General features: G+C 38.5%; 1 protein-coding gene across 2 annotated transcripts in view; it reads left to right on the forward strand.

Annotated features, from left to right (window-relative positions):
- The window catches only part of IGF2BP3 (insulin like growth factor 2 mRNA binding protein 3), a 128,131-nt gene that overhangs the window by 64,751 nt on the left and 38,182 nt on the right, over nt 1-25,198 (forward strand). For both annotated transcript variants that reach the window (XM_019652019.1, XM_019652020.1), the window contains exons 4-5: nt 23,024-23,075; nt 23,171-23,234. In XM_019652019.1, the coding sequence (XP_019507564.1) occupies nt 23,024-23,075; nt 23,171-23,234 (116 nt within the window). The remainder of the gene's footprint in view (nt 1-23,023; nt 23,076-23,170; nt 23,235-25,198) is intronic.

The following is a 25,198-nucleotide window of genomic DNA, read 5'->3' on the forward strand; positions in this document are numbered from 1 at the left end:
CCCTGGACGTGAGACTTCCATTGATTATAATTGAGCTAACTTTTAGTTATTAAGAATATTAAAGTATTATTGATTTACACGTTTAAAGATGTGTGTAGTGTCTGACTTAACTGCTGCCTGGCACTGACCTGGAGGACTAGACTGGTTGGGGTGATTATGGTGAGGTGATAGGCACATTCTCTGTGGGGCAAGGTTTCTTCTGGAGGCCACTCCTGTGGGCAGAGACATGCTGAAATGGGGGCACAGCAAGTTCTCCCTGGTCATGGAAGTTGAGGTGTGTTAACTCGAAGCAAGGTGACGAGACTTGCTTAGCATCCACTGAGGAACTGAGGTATTGGGTTATTCTCACTATGAACTCCTAAGAAATTGACCATTGATTGTCATCCATTTAAATTTTTTAAATTAGAAATTGTGTTCTTTGTAGGGAAAAACCAACAATAGAAAGTACCTATAATACTATCATCCAGAGGTAACCACCATTTCTAGTTGAGTATTTTTGCCTGTCTACCTGTCTGTCATCTATATCTATCTATCATGAGCTAGTTAACTGTCCTTGGATTTTTCCTCCAAAATGGTTTTCTAGTTGTGGTAGCACCACTTAATGAATCAGCTTTTTCTTATCTGAACCTTTGCACCCTGGGAGTCTGACAAGTTCACTAAAAAGTGTTGCCATTCTCATTTGAGGCTTAGTCGGGCATTGGGAGTTCTTCACAGGTCAGTGACTGCTGCTTCTGCTTTCTTTTTGGCCACATCTGTGAGCAGAGTTGGCCATCTGTTTGTTTACAACCAAGCAGCAACTGTGAGTGTAGAGAAGAGCAATCTCATCCTGTTTTCCTTCCAAACTCATTTTTGGACTCAAATACCTTGTCTTTGTATTTTTGCAAGGCTAGCTAAGCTGGTTAGGGTGTGTAGCAGATGACACCAGTGTTGTGCGTTTTAACCCGAGTAGACTATATTTTATGTCATGAATACCTTAGAATGGCTGCCAGTGAGATTTATTTGGATTTTTAGTTTTTAGCTTTGTTTTCAGATGCTTAGCAATGTACTTGTTTCTTGCACTAAATGTACTGAAGAGTAAGGGCTAGAAGCGATGGTTAATGAACATTCACATTCAAAGCCAGTAACATTCCTTCTCCTTGCCTCAAGTTCTTACTCATCTTGATTTTATTGTTCTACCTTCTATATGCTATAATTTATTCAACCACAATGTGTATTGGGCTTGTCTACAGACAACTGTCAATGTTTGTTATTCTTTATTTTTACCTACAGAAAAGGTTTTTATGTTTGTAATCTTTTGGATGAAACATTTCTCCATTATTCTGCCTTGCTTAGGTGATATTCGAGTTTCAGGAAGGTAGTACCTTGGTCATTGTAACAAGTTCCCTGTTTTGTGTTTTGTTTGGGGCTCAGTTCTGAAGAAGTTAAAAGTGGATCAGAGTGGGCTTCCAGTAACAGGTCACAATGTCTGAATGTCTTTAAAAGCCCATTACAGCTGTCTTAGCTGTTCTTGCCCTCTCCCTGCCCCCAAAGTGAAAGTGTTAAGGAGAAGCTCACCCTCCATATGTGGGTGACATATCTCCTATGTCAATAGCCACAAAATTGAGATGAAAAAAGGCAAAGAGAAACCCAAGGTGACAAACAACAGCGAAGTCTTTAGGCTTCTTTCCCCAAATGAGAGTCTTAGGCGCAATGTAATTGTGGCTGTGGCATCTGTGTGCTGCACCCACAGTCCACAGAGGAGGAAAGGGGGTAAGGGTGGTTGTGTGCTTGTAGCTTCCGTTTATAATAGCTCTCGTTGGCATTTGAGGGATTTCATTCATGTGCAAGTGTCGGTTGTCCTGGAGGGGGTGCGTTGCTACCTGAATCGTCCAATGAGCTACTCCTGATAGGGTGTAGTGGTTTGTCCCGATCCAGTGGTGCTTCTTGCTTGCCTCTGGCCCAGTTACTTCATCTGTATTCTTTGTGTCCTGGCCAGTCAAGGCACAGATGAACCCTTGTTTGGCTCTGATGCGTATTTTGGTTTGAACTCCTTCCACCCCACTCCCGAAGTCGCAGTTAAAGGAGTGACTTAAATGACTCCCTTTCCCCGCCATTATAAGTAATATAGATTCATTGGATAAAATTTGAAAAGCAAAATACAAAAAGTTTGGGTATATTACTTATCCTATTCCTTTGCAGGAATTCAACATAAATTGAACCAGCAGATCAGAGTGTGAATTTTTAGGCCATTTGTTGGTACAGAAACTTTTGTAGAAATTTTGTGCCCCCACTAATAGATAAGACTCACTGTTCACCCATATCCTCTCCAGCATAATTCATACTAAAATAATTGAAAATCTTACACAATTTTATCTGCAAAACGAGCAGATAAATTTATTTATCTGAAATAATAAAGTTATTATTTCAGTTGGCATAGTTTGACCAGTAGCGGAACTTTTAAAATGCATATGGATCATTTGTTTTTGGCTGTCATTCTGTTCATGGCCACTTGACTCTCTATATGTATGATAATACTTTTCTTACTGGGCAAATTGTAGTTATAATATGTTGAGATTAAAGATTTATCATCCAGTTTCTTTTTTTTCCCCCATCTGTGTAGGCTTATAATTAAAAACAAAACAAAACACGGATCCTATTGCGTATAATTTAACGTACTGCTTTTGTTTTTCCCTCTTAAACCTTAGAGCCTTCTCTCAAGTCAAATGGTAATTATTCTCATTTTCTTAACGCCTTATAACAGCTTAAGCCATATTAGTAGATCTTTTTTAACAGCTTTTTTGAGGTATGATTGACGTAAAATAATTTATACATCTTTAAAGTACACAATTTGAAAAATTATGACATAAGTATACACCTGTGAAACCATCACCACAATTAAAAAAAAAAAAAGAAGTATAACTATTACTGCCCAGAAGTTTCCTTATGCCCTTTTGTAGTCTCTCCCACTGTTCTCCTCAAGCAGCTACTGGTCTCCTTTCTTTCACCACAAATTATTTTGCATTTTCTAGAGTTTTTATAATTATGAGTCATATACAACAATATTGGGTTGTCGGAAAAGTCATGACGCATTTTTGCCATGAAAAACATAGAAAAAATACGTCATGACTTTTCCAACAACCCAATATACACTCTTTTGGTCTGGCTTCTTTCAATCAGCAGGATTACTGTAAGATCTACCCATGTTGTGTGAATCAATAGCTCATCCCTTTTTATAGCTGAGTCGTATTCCATTGTGTGGATATACCATAATTCGTTTATCTGTTATCAATGGATGGACATTTGGGTTGTTTCCAGTTTTTGAACAAAGGTGCTATGAACATTATGTGCAGGTCTCCGTATGGATATATGCTTCTGTGGGGACCCACTTGGACTTCCAGAGTTGGTATGAAGATCATTTTAAACTAAAGACATTTGCGATTCAACAGAGGCAGAAAGAAGCCTCTTCATCGCTCCCCTTATCTGACTAAAGGCAGAAACTTCTGGGAGTGAGGCTGCCATAGATAACCCTGTCTGGAGGAGTTTTACCAGCCTGAGAAAAGATGGACAAGACCACTCACTCCTTTATAAACAAACATTATCACAAACTCATCTCCCATTTGTTCTTCCTATGAAGCCTTTCTCCTCCTCCTCCCCATCAAGTTAAATATATAAATCCTCATCTTTAGCTGTTTAGAGAGCTACTTCTTTTGTGTTTTCCCATAGGCGCATGTGAATAAACTTTGTATTTTCTCCTGTTAATTCATCTGTTGTCCATTTGAATTCACAGGTCCCCAGTCACTGAGCCTAAGTTGGTAGAGGAAAAAGTTTTTACTCCCAACACTTTCTCTTGGGGGAATTTTAGAGATGGAATAGCTGGGTCATAATGTAGGTATATGTTTCACATTTTAAGAAACAGCCAAACTGGTTTTCAGAGTCCAGTAGTTATAGCGTTTTATGTTCCCACCAGCAGGTTATGAGAGGTCTAGTCCTAAAGTGTGCAATTCATTGGTTTTAGTATATTCACTGAGTTATGGAACATCACCACCATGTAATTTTAGAACATTTTTTATCCCTCCAAAAATCAACCCTGTACCCACTGGCATTCGCTTCCCATTTCCCCCCTCTCACCAGCCCCTGGCAACCATTGAACTACTTTCTATCCATGGATTTGCCTATTTTGGACTTTGTATATAAATGGAGTCATACAGTATGTGGCCTTTCGTTTAGTATGAGGTTTTCAAGGTTCTTCTATGTTGCCAGAGTGTGTCAGTGCTTCGTCCCTTTTTTTTTTCTTTAATTTTTTATTTTAGAATAGTTGTAGATTTATAGAAAAATTGCAAAGATAGCATAGCGTTCTCATATACCCCACAGCCAGTTTCCCTGGTATTAATGCCTAACAGTAGTATGGGACATTTATCACAGTTAATGGGCCAACATTAAACTAAGTCCATGCTTTCTTTATTCATGTAGTAGTGCTCACCTACTGTCCCTATCTGTTCCTGGGTCCCGTCCAGGATACCACATTACATTGAGTTGTCATGCCCTTTTAGGCTCTTTTTGGCTGTGATAGTTTCTTTGGCTCTCCTTGTTTTTTGGTTGTTGGTTTTTTTATGACTTTGACAGTTTTCAGAAGTATTGATCAGGTGTTTTGTAGAATGTCTCCTAGTTGGAACTTGTCTGAAGTTTTCATGATTAGACTGGATTTATGGGTTCTGGGGAGGAAGACCACAGAGATAAAATGCCATTCCTATTATATCATATCAAAAGAGTACATACTGTCAGCATGACTTAATCACTGTTGATGTTAACCTTGATCACCTGGATGCAATAGCGTATGTTAGATTGCTTCACTGTAAAGTTACTTCCCCCACCCTATCCCCCTTTTCTTACTGTAGTCATTGGAAGGAAGTCACTATGCACAGCCCACACTTAGGGAGTGGGGAGTTAGGCTCCACCTCCTTGAGGGCAGAGTATCTACATAAATTATTTGGACTTCTCCATGGACATTTGTCTATCCTTCCCCATTTATTCAATTTATTCAATCATTCGGACTCATGGATATTTATTTTGTAGCTTGGATCATAATTCAACATTAATTTGTTCACACTGTTCCATCTTTAACTGTTGGGAGTTTTTAGTTAGTCCCTGTATGCCTGTGGTACTCTCACCATTGTGTGTGCATGGTTTGTTTCTTTGGTTCGTTTTTTTAATTTTTATTAACACTTCCTTACTTTCTGGCACTAGAAGATATTCCACAGTCATCTTGTATAATTCCTGCTACAGTCCTAGAATCAGCCATTTCTCCAAGGAGCCTTGGCTCCTTTTATTGGAGACTTTTATTAGAAACCAAGGCCTGGGCACTAGGTATGACCATTGCTACTGGGGTGTCATTGCTTCTGGGTTCTCTCAGCTGACAGAACAAGGAAATGCATGTGTATATACTAACTTGTGTATATGCATGTCTATAAATATCTCTATGTGCAACTATATCATAGTAAGTTAAATATTACTGATACTTCATTCCTTTTTATTGCCATACAATATTCCATTGTGTTGCTTGCTATACCACATTTTGGATATTCATCAGTTGATGGACGTTTGGATGGTTTTTACTTTTTGAATATTGTGAATCATGCTGCTGTGAACATTCATATACAAGTTTTTGTGTGGTCATATGTTCTCAGTTCCCTTGATATACACCCAGAGGAGCAATTCCTGATGGAATTGCTGAGTCACATGGTAACCCTATGTTTAATATTTTGAGGAACTGCCAAATTGTTTTCCAAACTGACTGGACCATTATACAATACAACTAGCAATGAATAAGAGTTCCAATTTCTTCACGTCCTTGGCAACACTTGTTATTGTCTGTCTTTTTTTTTTTTTAGTTATCCTAGAGGGTATGAAGTAGTATCTCATTGTGGTTTTGATTTGCATTTTCCTAATTACTAACAATGTTGAACTTTTTTTTTTATGTGTGTTTTTGCTATCCATATATCTTTTGGTGAAGTGTCTTGTTTAAGTCTTTTGAACATTAAACAATACATTTTCTTATTGAGTTTTGAGATTTCTGATACAAGGTTTTTATCAGATATATGCTTTGCAAATACTTTGGTTTTCTTTAAAGTGTATTTCAAGCAATATTGAAGGTAATTATCATTTTCTTATTGATCTGTATAAACTATCTGCCATTCTTCAGCCGTATTAGTAAATCTTTAACTTCAAAAAATATTTCAAAAATTTTAAAGCTTTCTCAAATGGATAGTTTCGAGTGTATCCAAATGTAAAAGGAATAGTATAATGAATCATTCCATGAATCTATCACCTAACTTCAACCGTCAGTTTATAGCCAGTCTTATTTCCTAGTATCTACTCCTGCTACCGGTGTTCCCTCCATAAGATAATTTTGAATAAATCTTAGTAAATGATTTTATTGATAATTTCAGCATGTATTTCTAAAAATTAAGGGCTTTAAAAAAACATAACCAATATCATCACACAAGAATTCTTATTATAAAATATGAAGTCTGTTCAGATGTTTTAGCTGCCTTACATATTTTTATAAGAATTTGTTTGTGTCAGGATCCAAATAAGGTCTATACTTTCCAGTGGGTTGATTTCTCTTCAGCCTCATCATCTTTGGATTCTCACTCCTTTTTGTTTCCTTGCTATTTGTTGAAGAAACTGGAGTTTTGTCCTGTCACATCTAGATAAGCTGATTTGATCCCTGTAGTGTAGTTTTGTTTCTCAGTCCTCTCTATTCCTGTGACATGGTAGTTAGATCTACAGCAGTGATCTTAACCTTGGCTCATGTTAGAATCACCTGGGGAGTCTCATTAAAATTTTTTTATGTTCAGGCTATATGCCAAACTAATTAAATCAGATCTCCAGAGTTAGGACCCAGACATCAGTATTTTAAGGTCCCCAGGAGATTTTGCTGTGCTGCCATGGTTGAGAACCACAAAAGGCTTGGTTTTACTCACATTTCCTTCCTCCCTTCATCCCTTTCTCTTTTAGGAAGAATAATTCATAGGTGGTAGAGCATGCAGACTGCTGTCAGGAAGCACATACTTGGTTTTCTATGTTTGTAACTTAGCACCACCGATTTTGAGAAATCCATTATTTCATGAGAGGAGTCAAAAGCGTGATTTTCAATTCTGTTATTCTTTTATTTATTAATTAAACTGCTTGTATAAAGAGGAAATTCCCAGGTATACTATTAGGTTACTGTGAGAATCAGTTCCTACAAGAAAGGCAAAATAAATGTTTGATGATTTTTTTTTTTTACCGGCTCTCAGTTCTCCAATGGTAACTGACCCTTTAAATACTTGCGTTTGTAATATTAACACTTTACATGTTTCAGTCCATTTTTGTTAGCTTTACTGATAGTCAAATTATCCTATTTTTAGCCAGTGGGAGCTCTTTCTAGTTGGCTTCTGAATCCTTGTGACAATACACCTGTAGTCTTTGGTAATAAGAAAGCAATGAAGCTAGCATATAAATGACACTAACGGGAACTAAAAGTTCTCTGTTAGTATAGAAAATATATGCTGCGTGTATAAAAGGCCAAGCAAAAAGTCAAAGTGAAAATTTCCACTTGGAGATTTAGTGAAGAACTTCCTGAACATGCTTTCTTTTTTGGTTTACATGCATGGTTATTTACATAAATGGGATGATACAGTCAGTGCTGTTTTGCAAACTAGTGTTTAGTACTCACCAGGTGTGTTGTAGAGATCCATTCATTTCCATTCTTTTTTAACGGCTGTGTAATTGGGAAAAGACTAGTTTATTTATCTTTTTTTGGGTGTATAGATTGTTTCTAGTTTCTCATTCTTATACAGTCCCTCTTTTTATGACTATTCAGATGTAATCTACATATCATACAATTCATCTACTTAAAGTGTACAATTCAATGATTTTTGGTATAGATGATAATGTGCAACTCTAACCACAGTTAATTTTGGAATATTTTCATCACCTCAAAAAGAAATCCTATACCCTTTAGCTATCACCTCCCGTCCCCCTGGTTCCCCTTAGCCCTAAGCAACTGCTAATCTTTCTGTCTCTATAGTAATCGATGTATTCTGGGAGTTTCAAATACAATCATTGTAGTCTGTGTCTGACTTCTTTCACTTAGCAAAATGTTTTCAAGGCTCTTCCATGTTCTAGCATGTATCAGTATGTCATTCCTTTTTTATGCCAAATAATATTCCATTGTATGGACATACCACTTTTGTTTATTCATCCATTGATGACCATTTGTGTTGTTTCCACCTTTTTGGCTATTGTGAATAATGCTGCTGTAAACATTAATGTATAGGTTTTTTTTGGTGTGAACTTGTATTTTCATTTTGGGGGGGTATATACCAAGTAGTGGAATTGCTGAGTCCCATGGTAATCTGTTTAAGGTTTTGAGGAGCTGCCACTGTTTTTTAGAGTGGCTGTACTATTTTACATTCTTACCAGTAGTGTATGAGATTTCTAGTTTCTCCACCTCCTTTGTCAGCACTTGTTATTATGTGACTTTTTTATTATAGCCATGCTAGGGGACAAGGTGATGTCTCATTGTAGTTTTGGTTTGCATTTCCTTGATGGCTAATGATGGATGCTAAGCATCTGTTCATGCGCTTATTGGCCATTTGTATATCTTCTATGGAGAAAGTCTATTTAGATCCTCTGCCGGTTTGTAAATTGGGTTATTTGTCTGTATTACTGAGTTGTAAGAGTTCTTTATATATTCTAGATTACAAGTCCATTATCAAATAATGATTTGCATGTTAGCCTGCATGTGAAAATGTACATCATTGGCTCACCTGTCCTAATTTTTGCTGTGCACTTTGATCAGTATTCATTGTATATATGTGAATAATTAGTATTCAAGACTTGTATATCATTATAAGCAATGTACTTATAGTGTTTCCAGACATGGATTTACTTAAGGGAAATTAGTGAGTTTGTTATGGGGTTCTAGAACTTTGATCTTTATAATTATCTGAAGTGTCTCTAATAAGCAGGGCATTTTCATTTCTCCATTGAGACTAAAACAATTATATAAAAAGCGGTGGGAAGATAATCATTAGGGTGGCAGATGATATGCTGGTTGTGATGTAAGTTAATTTGTATTTAGTTGAACTTTTGGTAATGATTGAAATTCTGACAGATATAGTGCTTGAGTTTTTAAAATTTTAGACAAATTGCTGAAAAGTGAAAATTTGTTTCTGTTTATAAAATATAAAAAATGAGAGAACATTTTTCATATGTTGTAGTTGAAATCCTGGGAGATGAAATCTTGGAAAAAATAAATCTGGTGAGATCAAATTTCATTTTACTCAAAGTCTGCACTGTTCTCTGAAGTATAGAGAAGTTGCTTTTCTGTGAACTTGTTCTTATTGAATTCAAAGATAATGACCTGTTTTTAATGCTAATTACATAGTGGAATTTTAATGAATGGTGCAAATATTACACCTTTGCCCCCAAGGGTTATTGTTAAAATTGCTGAGAAAATTGCTGATATTAATTTGTAACTCTGAATTTTTTTATAAGATTTTATTGGGGAATCGGGGAAGGGGAACAGACAAGTTGCTGTCCTTTAGTTCTTCAGTCTAGTTGTGGAGGATGTCGCTTCACTGGCCCATATTGGTATTATCATTGCTCTCTTCCTGGGTGAGGCAGTCGCTTGCCGGCCATTGGATGGCTGCTCATGGTGGCTCACGGCAGCTCACGCCCGCTGCAGGCCAGCCCCACTGCAGCCTACTCCGTCACCAGCGACTCACAGCAGCCCAGCTCCAGGTCGAGCTGTTGTTCATCATCTTAGCTGTAGAGGTCGCAGCATCACTAACCCATGTGGGATCCAAACTGGGACCCTGCTGCTCAGAGCTGGCGTCCCAAGCCAACTCCTAACCAACACGCCACTTGGCCAGCTCTGTAACCCTGACTTTTGAAGTAAATTTCACAAGCTAGCCATCACTTTAATGAGTATGGAGCACTTCTATTTTTAATCTAATTATACATAAGCATATACAAGTAGAAAGTATACAGTGAATCCTCCTGTATCTGCCATCCAGCTTCAGCATTTATCGACTTTCTGCCCTTATGTTGGTACGAAGAGGTTTTGAAGATCATTTTCTATTCATGGCGGTGATCTTCTGAGACATGCACCGTGTAACAATGAGCACTGGCTTTAGAGTCACGGGGAGAGTGTCTGAATCCTGACTCCCCATGTGCTTGCTGTTTGACTGGGCAAGTGACCTTTCTCTTTAGAAGCTCAGTTTTTGCATCCTGAAAGCAGGATTAATATCTACCTTTGAAAGTTGTCTAGGTGGTTAAATGGGCGAATGTAGGTGAAGAATCCAAGAGTGTTTGGAGGTAATTACTGTGTGTGTACATATGTGTGCTGTTGGGATGGGTTCTCCATTGCCATGTTGGATTTCCAAAGTCTGTAACTTTGTGCTAAGGCCTATTCGAGATACAGCAGTACAGTAAAGAGTCTAAATCCAACATAGAGGAATGGACAAGACCCTGGGTAAAGTACAAGGTGCTTACTGTGAAAGATAGGGCGATGTATTAGTCTCCTAGGACTGCCATAACAAATCCCTACAAACTGGGAGGATTAAGACAACAGAAATTTATTCTCTTACAATTCTGGAGGCTGGCTGGCCGAAATCAACGTGCTGGCAAGCCTCTCACTCAGCTTTTGGTGGTTGCCAGCAATCTTTGTATTCCTTGGCTTGTAGGAGCATCACTCCCATCTTTGTCTAGGTAGTCACATTGTGTTCTCCCTGTGTCTTTGTGTCCAAATATCCCTCCTCTTATAAAGATGCCAGTCATTGGATTACAGCCATGGTCGCACATACTGGTGGGCATGAGTTTTTAAAGGACCCAGTACAGGAGGTTAACCAAGACTGGGTAGTGGGGGGTGGGGGGTGATCAGGAATTGCATTCTAGAGGGTAACAAGATCCAAAATGTGTTCCATTTTAAAGGTGGTTACTAAGGAATTCATTGGGAGTCGATGAGAGATGAGGTTGGAGAGTAATACATGATATTATTCTTGAACCACATTACAGTGCATGGATTTTTGCCCCCCAAAGAACCATAAGGAAGCTCAAAGGTTTTAAATTCAAAATTCACATACTGTAATGGATTTTTGTTGTATTCATGGCTGAACACTAATTTTGAACCAGCCTTTCTGTATTTCTTCTTTTGAGGAAATTACCAGGTTATGAATTTTACAACACATCTTAGAAATTGGCACTCAAATTTCCCGCTGGCTCATCTCCCTGCTAGAATGTAGAGAGCTGACCATGGCTTGGCTTCTCAAATATACCCATATCAGAGTTTGATTTAGTTGTGTGCAATAATAGAGACATGGGGTTGCCATGTGTATAGTAAGTATATGGATATGTGTTTTGAAGTGACCAGAAAGAAGCCACAAGAACATACAGTTTCCAAACCCTGTTACGTGCTGGGAGTGGTGAGTTGTAGACAGAACTCAGGAAATCCCTGCGGTTGAAGATGGATGCAGCATGGGGAGGAGTAGTTTGAAGATTAGAACATATCAAGATTTTTATTTTTATTTTTATTTTTTGCAACATTTAAAAAACCCCACATGAACTTGGTTGGTGAGTAAATAGAGCCTCTAAGAGGGTGAACTTCATATTTTATAGACTTGATTTCCTAAAAAGGGTGCATTTTAAAAAATTGGCTTTCTCTATAACTTTTCCTTGACTACTGATGGACCTTTGTTACTTATTAAAACTTTTAAAATTACTTGAGCATGCCCACTTCTGATCCCAATTCATCAGTAGTAGGTGCTATCCAAGTTGGTACTCAAATCTTTTCTAAAACAGCATGAAGCAGTATCATGTTACAATCTGAGGGGTAGGATATGGGTGAAAAGCTTGCTCAACAGAATTTTGGCCTGAAAACAGGACTCAAGGGCTTAATTAACAGTCTTTAAGTATACCAAATACTCGGCTGGGCTCCAAGTAATGTCTTGATCTTGAATACACACTACCAAAGATTGAGAGCAGTGGGTGGGTATGGGGAAACCCTGCTTTGCCTTGTAGACCCTCCTGCCCAACCCAATCAATACATTTCAGAATGGGGAAAATTCCAAGGACATTTGTATGGGCTACTTTTGTCTGTAGCTTGGCAATATTGTGATGATTTGTCCACCCCACTGTTCAAAAGCAACTTCTTATGAAATATATGCCTGTCATAGGAAACAAATAGCGATGAAGGATGGGATTCTGTCTGGCTTTTGTCCTAGTCCACTCTCGTCTAGCACCCTGACCTTGTCTTAACAGTGACAGTGTTCAGGCCTGCTCCAATGGGTTGTGTGGTGAGTATCTTTCCTTCCTCTTTCTAGTGCTCAGATAATTCACATATTTAGCTCTGTCCTTTGTTCAGTTGTTTCTCCAGTGAGAGCCTTAAGAAGAGGAGAGGAAAACTTTATTTTCTGGGCATTACTTTTTTTTTTTTGAAAACAATTTAAAGGCCAATATGAAGCAGTTTGATGTTCTCATTTTTTTTTTATTGAAAATGTTTATTGTAAAACATTTCTAAAGTGACTAGAGAAGAAGAAAAAAAGTCTTTCTCCCAATGGCAATATTGTTATATGATTCATGGTTCAATCTAGTATGATAGACGTTTTTCAACATGGTTGTCATGTTGGATGGATAAGTTTATATATATATATCTGTTATGTCTTAAACATTTTCTTCTTTTTAAGAAATTGAGTTATAATTCACATACCATAAAATTCACCCCTTTAAAATGTACAATTCAGTGTTTTTTTTAGTATATTCCCAAGGTTAGGAACCATCACTACTATTTAATTCTGGAACATTTTTATTATTCCAAAAAGTAACCCCATAGCCATTAATAGTCACTGCCCTTTCTCCCTTCCAGCCTGTTCCCAGCCCCTGGCAACACTAATCTACTTTCTGTCTCTATGGATTTGACTATTCTGGACAGTTCATACAAATGGAATTATGCAATATGTGGCGTAGTTCACTTAGCATCGTGTTCTCAAGGTGCACCCATATTGTAGTATGTACTTCACTCCTTTTTATGGCCAGATAACATTCCAGTGTATGAGTATGTCCCATATTGTTTATCCATTCATCAGTTCCAGGTATTTCATTATAAGGATGAATAGAGCCCAGGAGAATAGCTAAAGCACATCTGAAGGAGTAATTCTTATGGGGAATATTCTTTTTTTTAAAGATTTTATTGGGGAGTTGGGGGAGGGGACCAGCCAAGTTGCTGTCCTTTTGTTCTTCAGTCTAGTTGTGGAGGGCGCCAGTCACCTGGCTGCCTGTGGCCTCTAAGCTCAAGGTACTGTGTTCAATCTTAGTTGCGGGTGGGTATAGCCACCATTCCGTGCAGGATTAGAACCAGCAGCCTTGTTAAGAGCACACGCTCTATCCACTGAGCCATCCGGGTGGCAGCTCAGCTCAAGATGCCGAGTTCAGTCTTAGTTGCGGGTGGGCATAAACACCATCCCATGCGGGAGTCGAACCGGCAGCCTTGTTAAGAGCGTGTGCTCTATCCACTGAGCCATCTGGATGGCAGCTCAGCTCAAGGTGCCGAGTTCAGTCTTAGTTGTGGGCGGGCTTAGCCCACCATTGAACAGGCAGTTTTGTTAGGAGCCTTTCTTAATCAGTTTAGAATTGAACCTAATGCCTAAAGCCCTAAAGTAGTGGTTCTCAAAATATGGAATGTAGATCCCTAAGTAGGGTTGCCAGATAAAATATGGGATACCCAGTTAAATTTAAACTTCAGATAAAGAATAATATATATATATATATATATATATATATATATATTTAAAGATTTTATTGGGGGATTGGGATGAGGGGAACAGACAGGTAGACAAATTGCTGTTTTTGTTATTCAATCTAGTTGTGGAGGATGTCGCTTCACTGGCCCATGTAGGTATGATCATTGTGCTCTTCCTGGGTGAGGCAATTGGTTGCTGGTCATTGGTCGGCCGCTCACAGCGGCTCCCAGCAGCTCACACTGGCTGCTGGCCGCTCACGCTGGCTGTCAGCCACTCACGTAGCACACGGCAGCCCACTGCAGCCCCGCTGCAGCCCATGCCATCGCCAGCGACTCAAGGCAGCCCAGCTCCAGGTTGAGCTGTTGTTCATCATCTTAGCTGTAGAGGGTGAGTGTCACTGGCACTCAATGTGGGATCTAAACCGCAGCCCTGCTGCTCAGAGCCGGCGCTCCCAAGCGAGCTCTTAATCAGCTGAGCCACTTGGCTGCTCTGGGAAATATTCTTATCAGTATTGACTTTGGAACCAGCCTTCTTCTCTAGCTGTTTTTATTTTTTTTAAATAAACTTTAAATAAAAATAGTGTGTACACATAAAATACTAACATCTTGGATAGTCTGCCACCACTTGGATATTTTTCACCCCATTTAGAGAAGTTACTTCTTCTTTTTTTTTTTTTTTTTTAGCTGAGCCATCCTGCCATCTGTTGGCAGCTCAGCTCGGGCTGGGAATCGAACCAGCAACCCTGTTGCTCAGAGCTCGCGCTCTTGAGTAAGCTCTTAACCAACTGAGCCACTTGGCCAGCCTGTAGTTATTTCTTCTTAATCAGTACCTTTCCCCAGAATTACGTTAGAATTGTAATTAGGCTTTTGAACTGCGTCTTTCCCCTTTCCTCTAGTAATTTGTAGCTGTTTAGAGAGGTAATCCCTGTCTTCCTGCAAAAGGAAGAAGTTAGTGAGTTATTGAAATTGGCTTTTGCATCTAGGATTCCCTAGTCTTTGATTTTTTTTTGGTTTAGCGGCTGAGGTCTGGCAGGAGAATCAGGCAGTCACTGCTCTCTTAACGCTCTGTTGGACTCCGGCTCTGCTGGACTCTCCCGAGACCTGTGGTGTGTTTGGGGCAGGCCACAGAAGGCTTAGTGTTCAAGGTTTGGGAGATGTTGTGACTGTGAAGGGACTGAACGGAATTTCACGTGGCATTAAAAAGAATAAACTAGGCTTGTATTTGCCAACATGGATGGTTCACCAAGGTGACAGACGGGGGGGGGGGGGGGGGGGGAGGGAAGCAAGATGAGTAATGAATATCATGTTAAGTAAGCTCCTTAAAATCTGCCTCATTGTATTCATCTGCAAAGTGGGAATAATAGCCACATTATGTGGAATAAATAAAGTATGTGTAAAATGTTTAGAACAGTAATTAATATGTTGGTTTTACAAAAATTAAAAACTAAACAAAATATTCATCTTCTATAGGTGTATGTGGGACTATATAAGCATATACACATACTTTTTTAAAAACTTGAGCTAAAATTTACATACTTATAAAATTTACCATTTTAAAATGTGCAATTCAGTGGGTCTTAGTATATTGACAAGGTTGCACAAATATCACTACTAGTGTCTGAATATTTTCATCACCGCCCCCAAAAATCCCCCTGCCTATTAGCACTTACTCACGAGTCCCACCTCCCTCCAACCCCTGGAAACTACTAAACTACTTTCTGTCTCTATGGATTTACCTATTTTGTCTGATAAATGGAATCAGATAATATGGCACATTTTATGTCTGGTCTATTTTGCATGATGTTTTCAGCCTTCATCCACCCTGTAGCATGTGTCAGTACTTCATTGTTTCTTGTGGCTGAAGAATATTCCATTGTACGTATACACCACATTTTGTTTATCCATTTGGGTTGCTTCTACCTTTTGGTGGCTGTGAATAATGCTGCTATGAGCATAGGTGTTCAAATGTCTCTTCAAGTCCCTGCTTTCAGTTCTTCTGGGTATATGTTGAGAAGAGGAATTTTTGAATCCTATGGTAATTCTATTTTTAAATTTTTTTAAGGAACTGCCATATTGTTTTCCATAGAGGCTGCACTATTTTACATTCCTCCCAGCAGTGTATGAGGTTCTAATTTTTCCACATCCTTGCCAAGACTTATTTTCCTTTAAAAAAAAAAAAACTATAGCCATTCTAGTGGGTATAAAGTGGTATCTTACTGTGCTTTTAAAATGCATTTCCTTAATAACTAATGATGTTGAGCATCTTTTCATGGGATACACATACTTCTGAAAACATTTGGAGAGACCCACCAAGCTGACAGTGGTTTCTGTTAGGGTTTGGGGGAAGTAACTAGTTTGGAAGTAGGTGGTGAAAAGGGACCCTAAGTGTATATTATTTGGAGCGTTTTTTACAAGTATTTCTATTAGTAATATATACAACAAGTTAATGCTGATTAATATCTTCATCTGATTTGAGGTATATAGAAATATAATATTTAGCACTTGGGACATGGGAGTTGATGAAGTTCTTTGCCTATCAAGAATGATTTTGATCTTCCATCAAAGTAAAAAATTGAACTGGTTTCAGTCTGTGCCATTATATTGTATTTTAATTGTATGGCAAAATGAGGCAGCTCATTTGACCAAGTGGTTAAGAGTGTGGGCTCTGGAATCTGATAGCGGGGGCTTAAATCATTTCTCTGTCACTTAACTCTCCAAGTTCAAATACTGTTAACTTCCCCCATGCTGTAATTTACCCATCTGTAAAATGGGATACTACCTCCTGGGATTGTGTGGACTAAATGAGTTAAAATAGATAAAACATTTGGGACAGTGCTCTACTAGAAAGCACCCAAATGTATCATCCATAATTCTTTCTGAAAGGCCGGTGTAGTTGGAGAGAGTGGCATTAGGTGATGAGTGAGTCACACAGGGCCTTCAGGGCACTTGTTAGGGACTTTGGACCCTATCCAAAATACAAAGGGAAACTCTTAGAGTTCATAGTAGGGTATGAATTGATTAGCTCAGCTTTTAAAAATCAGTCTAACTCAGCACTGTCCAATTGAAAAATAATGCAGGCCACTTATGGCTACTTATTAGCCACGTTAAAAACATAAGAAAAGAAAACTAGTGAAAATTAATTTTAATAGTATTTTGCTAAATGCAGTATATCTAAAACATTGCAGTTTTAACATGTAATCAATATTTTAAAACTTGAGGTTTTGTTTTAAAAACTAAGATCTAAATCTGGTATGTATTTTACACTTATGGATTAGCTGTATTTCAAGTGCCCAATAGCCACATGTGTAGCCAGTGGCTATCACGCTTGGACAATGCAGGTCTAGTTATTATGCGAACAAGCCACTGGAAGCAAAAGTGAATATGGGGAGATAATTTAGGAGCGTGCTGCAGGAGTCTAGAGAGAGACGATGGAGGCTTGGTCTAGTGTGGTGGCCAAAGAGAGAGCAGCCAGCAGGCACAGAACAATAGATGGGAGGTAGCAATATGTAGGTGGACTTTTAATGAGGAGCTGCAGGAAAAGGAAGGTACAATTATCAAGGTTAAATGAACGGTTTCTGATATACCTACACGGAAGCCAGTGTAACTATTAGAAATAGGTTACTTACAACACACCTGACAAATAATCACCTCACTATGGTTAATAACCACTCGTCTAGCAGGAGAAGAAAGATCAGTGAAGAGATTATAGAAGGACATTGCTTTCATTTCCAGGATTAGGTAAGCTCAGGCGCCATGGAAACGGGCGCTTTACCCAGCCTTGCAGGTGTGATGAGAGCATAGGTGTAGGGAAGCATATTCAAGACGATGGAAGAGGAAGGCTGTACCAGAACACTGACGCCCTCCTCCACCGGGTTGCAGTTTGGACAATTTCTATCGACATTTTGAAGCTGCTGAAGAGTAGTAACTTCTAGCAGGAGAATAGTCGTGGGGTGTTGGGCTGGAGACAAGGATGCCAATGAGACCCTTGATTCAGATAGTTCAGAGGTGATGGGACCTGAGCAGTGGTTATAAAAAATAAATAATCAGCAGAGGGTTTATCAGCAGAGCATGAATTGTTCCATGACCATAGGGGGTCAGCTGAAATACAGCTATTTTTGTGGGGAGTGGGAGGGGGTGGCTGCTGTGGCAGAAGAAATCTGATCAGGTGTGAGGTACAAAGATAGTTGTTTTTTTTTTTTTTTTAAGATTTTTATTGGGAAATTGGGGGGATGGGAACAGTGCTGGGGAATTGGGGGAAGGGGAACAGACAAGTTGCTGTCGTTTTGTTCTTCAGTCTAGTTGTGGAGGACGCTGCTTCACTGGCCCAAGTTGGCACCATCATTGTGCTCTTCCCAGGCGAGGCAGATCAGTTGCCGGCTTCTGGATGGCCGCTCACTGCGGCTGCTGGCCGCTCACGCTGGCTGCTGGCTACATATGGTAGCCCATGGCAACCCACTGCCACAGGGACTGCAGCCTACGCCGTCGCCAGCGACTCACGGCAGCCCAGGTCCAGGTTGAGCTGTTGTTCAGCATCTTAGCTGTAGAGGGCAGTGTCACTGGCCCTCATATGTGGGATCCGAACCGGGGCCCTCTGGCATCCCAAGCGAGTTCTTAACCATCGCGCCACTCGGCCAGCCCCAAAGATAGTTTTTCAACCATCTTTACTTTGGTGTTCTGTGTATGAATAAATTAGGCTACTAGATGGAAGAGGGCATGAAGAAACTTATCTTGATTATGGTGATGGTTTCATGAGTACATACATAATGGCAAAAACTGATCAAATTTCGTGCAGTTTATTGTACTTCAGTAATACTTAAATGGTTTAAAAAAACTGGGCTATTAGCTAGTCTTACTGCTCTTCGTTATTCTTAACAGTTTTATTGAGAAATAATTCACATCCCATACAATTCAGCTATTGAAATTGTACAATTCAGTGGTTTTTAGTATGCTAGCAGGTATGTGCAACCATCACCACAGTCAATTTTAGGACTGTGGTCATTTTCATTACCTCAAAAAGAAACCCTTAGCCATCACCTTCCACTCTCCCACTCTCACCAGCCCTAGGCAACCACTAATTTATTTTCTGTTTCTATAGAGTTCCCTATTCTGGACGTTTCATATAAATGGAATCCTGTAATGTGGTCTTTTGTAATGGCTTCTTTCACTTACATAATGTTTTCAAGGTTCATCTGTGTTGTAGTATGTATCAGTACTTCATTCGTCTTTATGGCCAAATAATACTCCACTGTATGGCTATACCACATTTTGTTTATGCATTCATCTGTTGGGCAGTTAGATTTTTTTCCACTTTAGGCTATTATGAATAATCTAAATCTTTACTGTTATGTTAAGGAAAGTAATAATCTTTGCATTTATCATGTGATTCCTTCTTTACTATTTCTACATTTGGATGAACATCTTTTTTTTAAAGTGTTGAACATTTGAGATTTTAAAATCCTAAATATATAAAAAGGGGGAATTCCACCAAGACATTTCCTCTGAGGCTTTAATTTGCTTTGATACCTTCTTTCTCTTCTCCACTAGAATTTAAACTTATCTGAGCATAGAGAAATGTTTTATTTCTGGCTTGAGTAAAATAAATTAATTTAGGGATGAGAATTTCAATTTGTTAAGAGATTGTGGAAATGTGCAGTAGAAATATTTTTGGTTTTTTGTTTTTACCTTTAAAACAAGGCTGTTTATGAATGGGCGAGGAAAGTGAACAGAGGTGGTCTCAGAGAGGTAGGGGTGCAGTTGATGGCTGTTGGTTGCGGGGGTGGGGATGAGGGAGAGAGGGAGGGGGCTGGACAGCATAAATACGCAGCTGCAGTGTTGCCATGGGGACATGGGGGACAGTTCGAGGAATGTTAATTGATATTGTTGTGAATATTTTGTGGGGTGTCAGGTGGTCACATGTCTTGGATCGTGGATGGGGTGAGGCTTGATCACTGCACTGTACACCTGAAGCTGATGTTGTATAATATTGTATGTCAACTATAATTGAATATATGTGTATGTGTGTGTGTGTGTAGTCATGGGACGTGGAGTATAGTGTGGGAGTGGAGTCAAGGGATTTGTAATAGATATGTATGATATTGGGGGGAAATAGGGCGGCAGATTGGGGGAGGGGAGTTGTCACTTCGAGGGGTAAAAAGTATAACTATTGCACTGTGTTGTACAGCTGAAACTAATTCTAAAAATGTATTTCATAATAAAAATAATAAAAAAAAACAAACCCACAAGGCTGTTTAAAAGAAACATTTGTGGTTGAGGTAGATGGGAGAGGTAGAAAATACAAATGTTCTAGAAACTGAGGGGACAAGAACCTAGGGGGTGGGTGGTTTATGTGACAGATAATAGGAACGTTTGTCTTACCTTCCTGGTTAATACAGGATAAGTCAAAAGGGCAGAACTCATCAAGAGTAAGTTGTATTTACTCTTGGAGAGTTCAGTGGATTGGAGTGGCATGATACAATTTGGTAGTCCTGCTTGACATAACGCATTCAAAGAAACGCCTTCCTTATAGGTTAAAGAAAAACTGGTTACTTAGCATTGCTCAATCATTTCAGGGTTGGAAACCCTTCTGGGATTTGGGAATCTGATTGGGCTATTGACAGTCCTCCTTTCATCTCTCAGTTGTGATTACCCCCAAACTTGTGCATAAAACTTTGAAGACCTCAAAGACCCATTGAAATCTATTTGTGGTGTTTAGGTAAAACCTTCTAAGTTGTGTGGCTAACGTTCTCAGGCACCAAGATTGATGCTGGGCCTATTTGTCTTTTGAGGATTATAATTTATTGTGTGTTTGTTTCAGAGTCTGGTTTATTGAGGTGTAATTTACATACAATAAAATTCACCATTTTAGGAATGTAGTTTCTAATTACTTTTCCAGAGATTTTACACAGAGTACAGTTGACAATCAGTGGCATTTATTATTTCTTAGGAATAACTCTACAAGCAATTTTGTTTTGAACATATTAAACTTTACACAATATATGCAGTGAAAGTTTTTATGTACATGTCCTTGGTTTGTTTTTTTTTTAAGCTGAGACATCCTGCTACCTGTTGGCTGCTCAGCAACTGCTCAGCTTGGGCTGGACTCGAACCACTATTGCTCAGAGCTCAAACTCTTGAGCGAGCTCTTAACCAACTGAGCCACTCTGCCAGCCCGCCTTGGTTTTTTTAAGTTAAGAAAATTTAGTTGTATAATTTATGTCTGTGTGTATGTACATATTTACATGTAAATATATAAATATATGTGTATATTTGTGGGTATGTATCTATATATAAGTATAATTTGTATATCACTTTGTCAGTGGGGCCTTTGGAGAACATTAGTTTCATTAGCATTATTATTACAGATTTAGTCAACATTGTTTATAAGTCATGGGCATTTAACTTTTGTAGTGTTTTCTCTATAATAGTAAAAGTTAAGGTGATAGAAGCTAAACTATGTGGAGAGTAATGTATTAAATTGTTGAACAGATTGCTTTTAGGAAGAATTAAGAATGATGTTTATTTAAATTAACATAAAATTGGCAGTTACCCCCATTCTCTACACCCTGCCCCCTCACCGCCATCTCTACTCCCCACCCCACCCTCCTGCCTCTCAAGATATTCAAGTTGCCGTAAAGCTTTACTATTAGAGTGGCATTCATTTAAAAGCTAAATTTTAAATGGTAGATGTACCTTTCCTGCTGCTTTAATTACTTGAGCTGGATTAAATTAAAATGCCTTGTTAGAATTCTGTTAATTTACATATGAAACATGTTTTGGTATTGAAAAAATTTTTTACAAATATAAGTAGGCTGCTTTAAAAAAATTTAAGGCATTACATGTAGCATATTATCTATTTGGATGGCATTGTAAGAGGTTTCCTGTTTTTGGCCTTTATAAATGTCTTTTTGTGCCTGTATATTCTAGGTGCTAGGGATAGTACAGTGAACAAAAAATTCCTATTCACATGAAGCATACATTCTCATGGCTGAGACAGACAAATGAAATTTTATGCAGTCAGTTAAGTGCTCTGAATTAAAAATTAAAAATTAGTTTTATGATTTAACAATAGCTATAATTAGAGACAAGGATTAGTGTGCTTCTATGAATAGGCCTTCCTCAAAAGAAATTCACCCTGTCAAAACTTCACTATGAAAAGATCTAACTGTTCCATTCACAAATAGTTATTAACCTCATTTAAAATGGAAAAAAAAAAAAAGCTTATTCCCAGACAAACCCTTGCTATAGATTTCAAATTGGAATCAGTAGACAAAATGAAAGCCTGAAAGATACCACATAAGATAAACATTCCTTTAGAAGAAATTGCTTAAAGTTTAGTAGGAAATTACCATAAAAATTTATTTAGTGTGTTTCTTTATGGTTTACTGTGTTCTGGGGGCCAGAAAACATTCTCAATGGATTGGCCTTCAAATTTTGCTATTAAATTGATGGTTAAGTGGTTAAGTATAAATTAACAGAAACTTGTTACAGTTCTTGGAAACTGAGGACAGGTGAATTTGGTTTTAACCTATAATACATACACCTGAAGTTTATACTATAATAAAATTTAGTTACTGTTTTAACAGCCTCTCATTAGAATAACATGCACAGTGTAATGATGCAGCTACAGGAAAGATGGTAAAAACATAGACAGGCTCTAATTGTACATTTTCCAACCCAGTGTAGATTTAAATTTTTTCACTTCCTTTTTACACTTTTTACTAAATATTGATATACCATTTAGGTTAGTCATTAAAGACTCCAGGTAGAGTATCAGCTATGTTCTTTCTTCATTTTGCTTGCCTGTCTTGAGAAAGTAGTCTGTTCTGATGGAAGTTCTCTGAAAAGGAATATCTTAAAGAGAAGATAAAACGTAACTTGGGCCCTGGTCTTGTGACTTTGTATACAAGGAGGAAGTAGGTGATGTGTTGGTGTATGTATGGGAAATATATGCTTCTTCCTCCTCCAGCCTCAGGAACTAGGTGGTGTGGCTTTGAACATTTTGCTGAGCTGCCTTACTTCCTGGTTCCCCAGAGGATCTTGGGTAGCCAAGATCAAGTCAGGGCTCTGGGGATAGGCAGGAAAGAGAAGCCCACTGGGTGCTCTCGATGGGGCCCCCTCCTTGCTTTTGTAATCCTAAGCCCCAGTTAATTTGGGGGGCATTTTTTCATCACAATTACTTTGTGATTTTCAAACATATTTCTGCCCTTGCTAATAACTTGGGAAACTGAAAATTTGTAATTTTCTCCCCCCCCCTCCTGATAGGTGCTGGATAGTTTACTAGTCCAGTATGGAGTGGTGGAAAGCTGTGAGCAAGGTACATGTCTTCTCAATTGCTTTCAAATTTGTAAAAAAGAGGGAAGTGAAAAGAAAACTAACTTGTTTTTTCTCTTCCTTTTTCTCTTCCTCTAGTGAACACTGACTCGGAAACAGCAGTCGTAAATGTAACCTATTCCAGTAAGGACCAAGCTAGACAGTAAGCAGTTTGAATTTTTTCTATCTATATTTAATGACTAGGTGACATATAGTACTTATATTTTGGGCTGAAATAAACTTTATTTTGTGAAGTTTGACCCTGCAAATCTTTTGAAGTTTGAATGTCTAATGAGAATTTGCATTGGTTAAAGTTTTATTACATTTTCAATATATCTTCAATGCTAGTAGAGTGATATACTGTGAAGCTGAATTACATCTTATCTGCAAAACGTGGTGGGCCTGGGTACCGTCCAATTACATAAAGACTTTATTTTATCCAAAGCTGGTAAGTTGATTGTGTATTAAACTAACAACAGTGCTAAATGTTAACTTTTCTTGCTTGCTGATTTTTCTAATGATAACTGATGTCATTTAGGAGTGTGCGGATATTAAACCAGTGTAATTTGCTTTCAGATTGGTGGAAATAATATATTCCAGTGCAATTGGGAGGCGAAAGTTCATGAATTAAAAAAAAAAAAGTCTCCGTTAGGAAAAGATAATTCTGTAGGCGTGGGAATGATCTAATGAACTGACTGAGCCCTAGAGAAAGAGAATGAGGATCCCATCAATATTGCTTTTGACAGATCTGCTCAAACACCATCACAAAGGAATGTCATGCAGGGGGCCCCAGTGCTGAGTGTAGCAGTCCATTGGAAGCCTTAACCACCGGCAGATACGGTGCGGGAAAGGTGGCAGGAACGGCCATGCTGGCTGACCCTGAGCCCTAAAGGGAAGAGGTGAAACCAGTTGCAAGAGTGGGAATGGAGTGAGGTTACCAAAGGCAGTACCCACTCAGGGAGGAGCTACGAAAAGAAAGATAGGGCGGGGAAGGAGGTGGAAATGTAGACAACACAAATGGAAGTTGATTTTTTTTAAACTGGTAATAGTCACATGGTTCAAAAATTGAAGGGTCCAAAGATGTATATAGTGCAAATCTTACTCCCAGTATTGTTCCCCAACTTCCTTGGAGATAGCCATATGGAAGACAAATACATGTATTTTTCCTCCTTTTTTATACAAATGATACCGTAACAGTTGAGTATTTTGTATATATAAATATATTTTTTGTAGTTGCCTAGACTTTGATTGTATGGATATGAAATGCCTTAGTTAGTCCCAGATCTGCTGCTGAGTCAAGATATATGTGCCTTTTATTTTGTTAGATATTGGTAAGTGATCTTTCCCAGAGCTCGAGCTAATTTAAATTCCCATCAGCACTGTGTGAGTTGGTCTCTCCATACTCTCCACCCAGGGCCTTCTCAAACTCTGCTGATCTAGTAGGTGAAAAGCAGTATCTAATCATGTTAATTTCATTTTTTTTTCCTCATAAGAAGGCTTACAAGATTCACTGTTAATGTTTTAATGAGACTTTTAAGATTTTAGAAAACACTATTTTTCCTTCTGTTTGTATCTTTTATTCATTTAAAAAATTAAACAGTTAATATGAGGTTTTCGACATCTTAGAAATTGTGATGTGACTCGTAAAACTGCTTTTTAATACAAACTTTATTCTTCAACCATATCGTCTAAGAGGAAGGACAGGAAAATGTGACATTTTATGCCCTAAGTAGATTGGGGGGTAAAAGTGAGGGCAGTGAGAAGAATGCAGGGACTCCATTTGTCTTACATGGCTTCAGGCTTTAGAAAGATTTATAATGAATATTTGGTGGACCTAAATCTCTCTCGGATGGAAAATATGGAGTAACACGATAAACCCAAGGATATCTGGAGATTGTCAGAGGCCTGTTCTAGTTGTCGTATTTGAAAACTTCTGTGAAGCTATCTAGGTAAAGGGGAAAGACGCTTAATTTGACAGTTTTTTTGTCATTTGGGAGAATATAACCTACATAGTTTTGAAGAGACAGAAAATGAACTTCAGTAGGGACAGGTTAACATTCCAAAGCATTCAGAGGAAGGGTAGACGGTCAGTCAAGGCAGAGTGACTGCTGAAAAGAATCCTAACCT

The sequence above is a fragment of the Hipposideros armiger genome, unplaced genomic scaffold (genome assembly GCF_001890085.2).
Source record: "Hipposideros armiger isolate ML-2016 unplaced genomic scaffold, ASM189008v1 scaffold_171, whole genome shotgun sequence".
In the NCBI taxonomy this organism is placed as follows: Eukaryota; Metazoa; Chordata; class Mammalia; order Chiroptera; family Hipposideridae; genus Hipposideros; species Hipposideros armiger.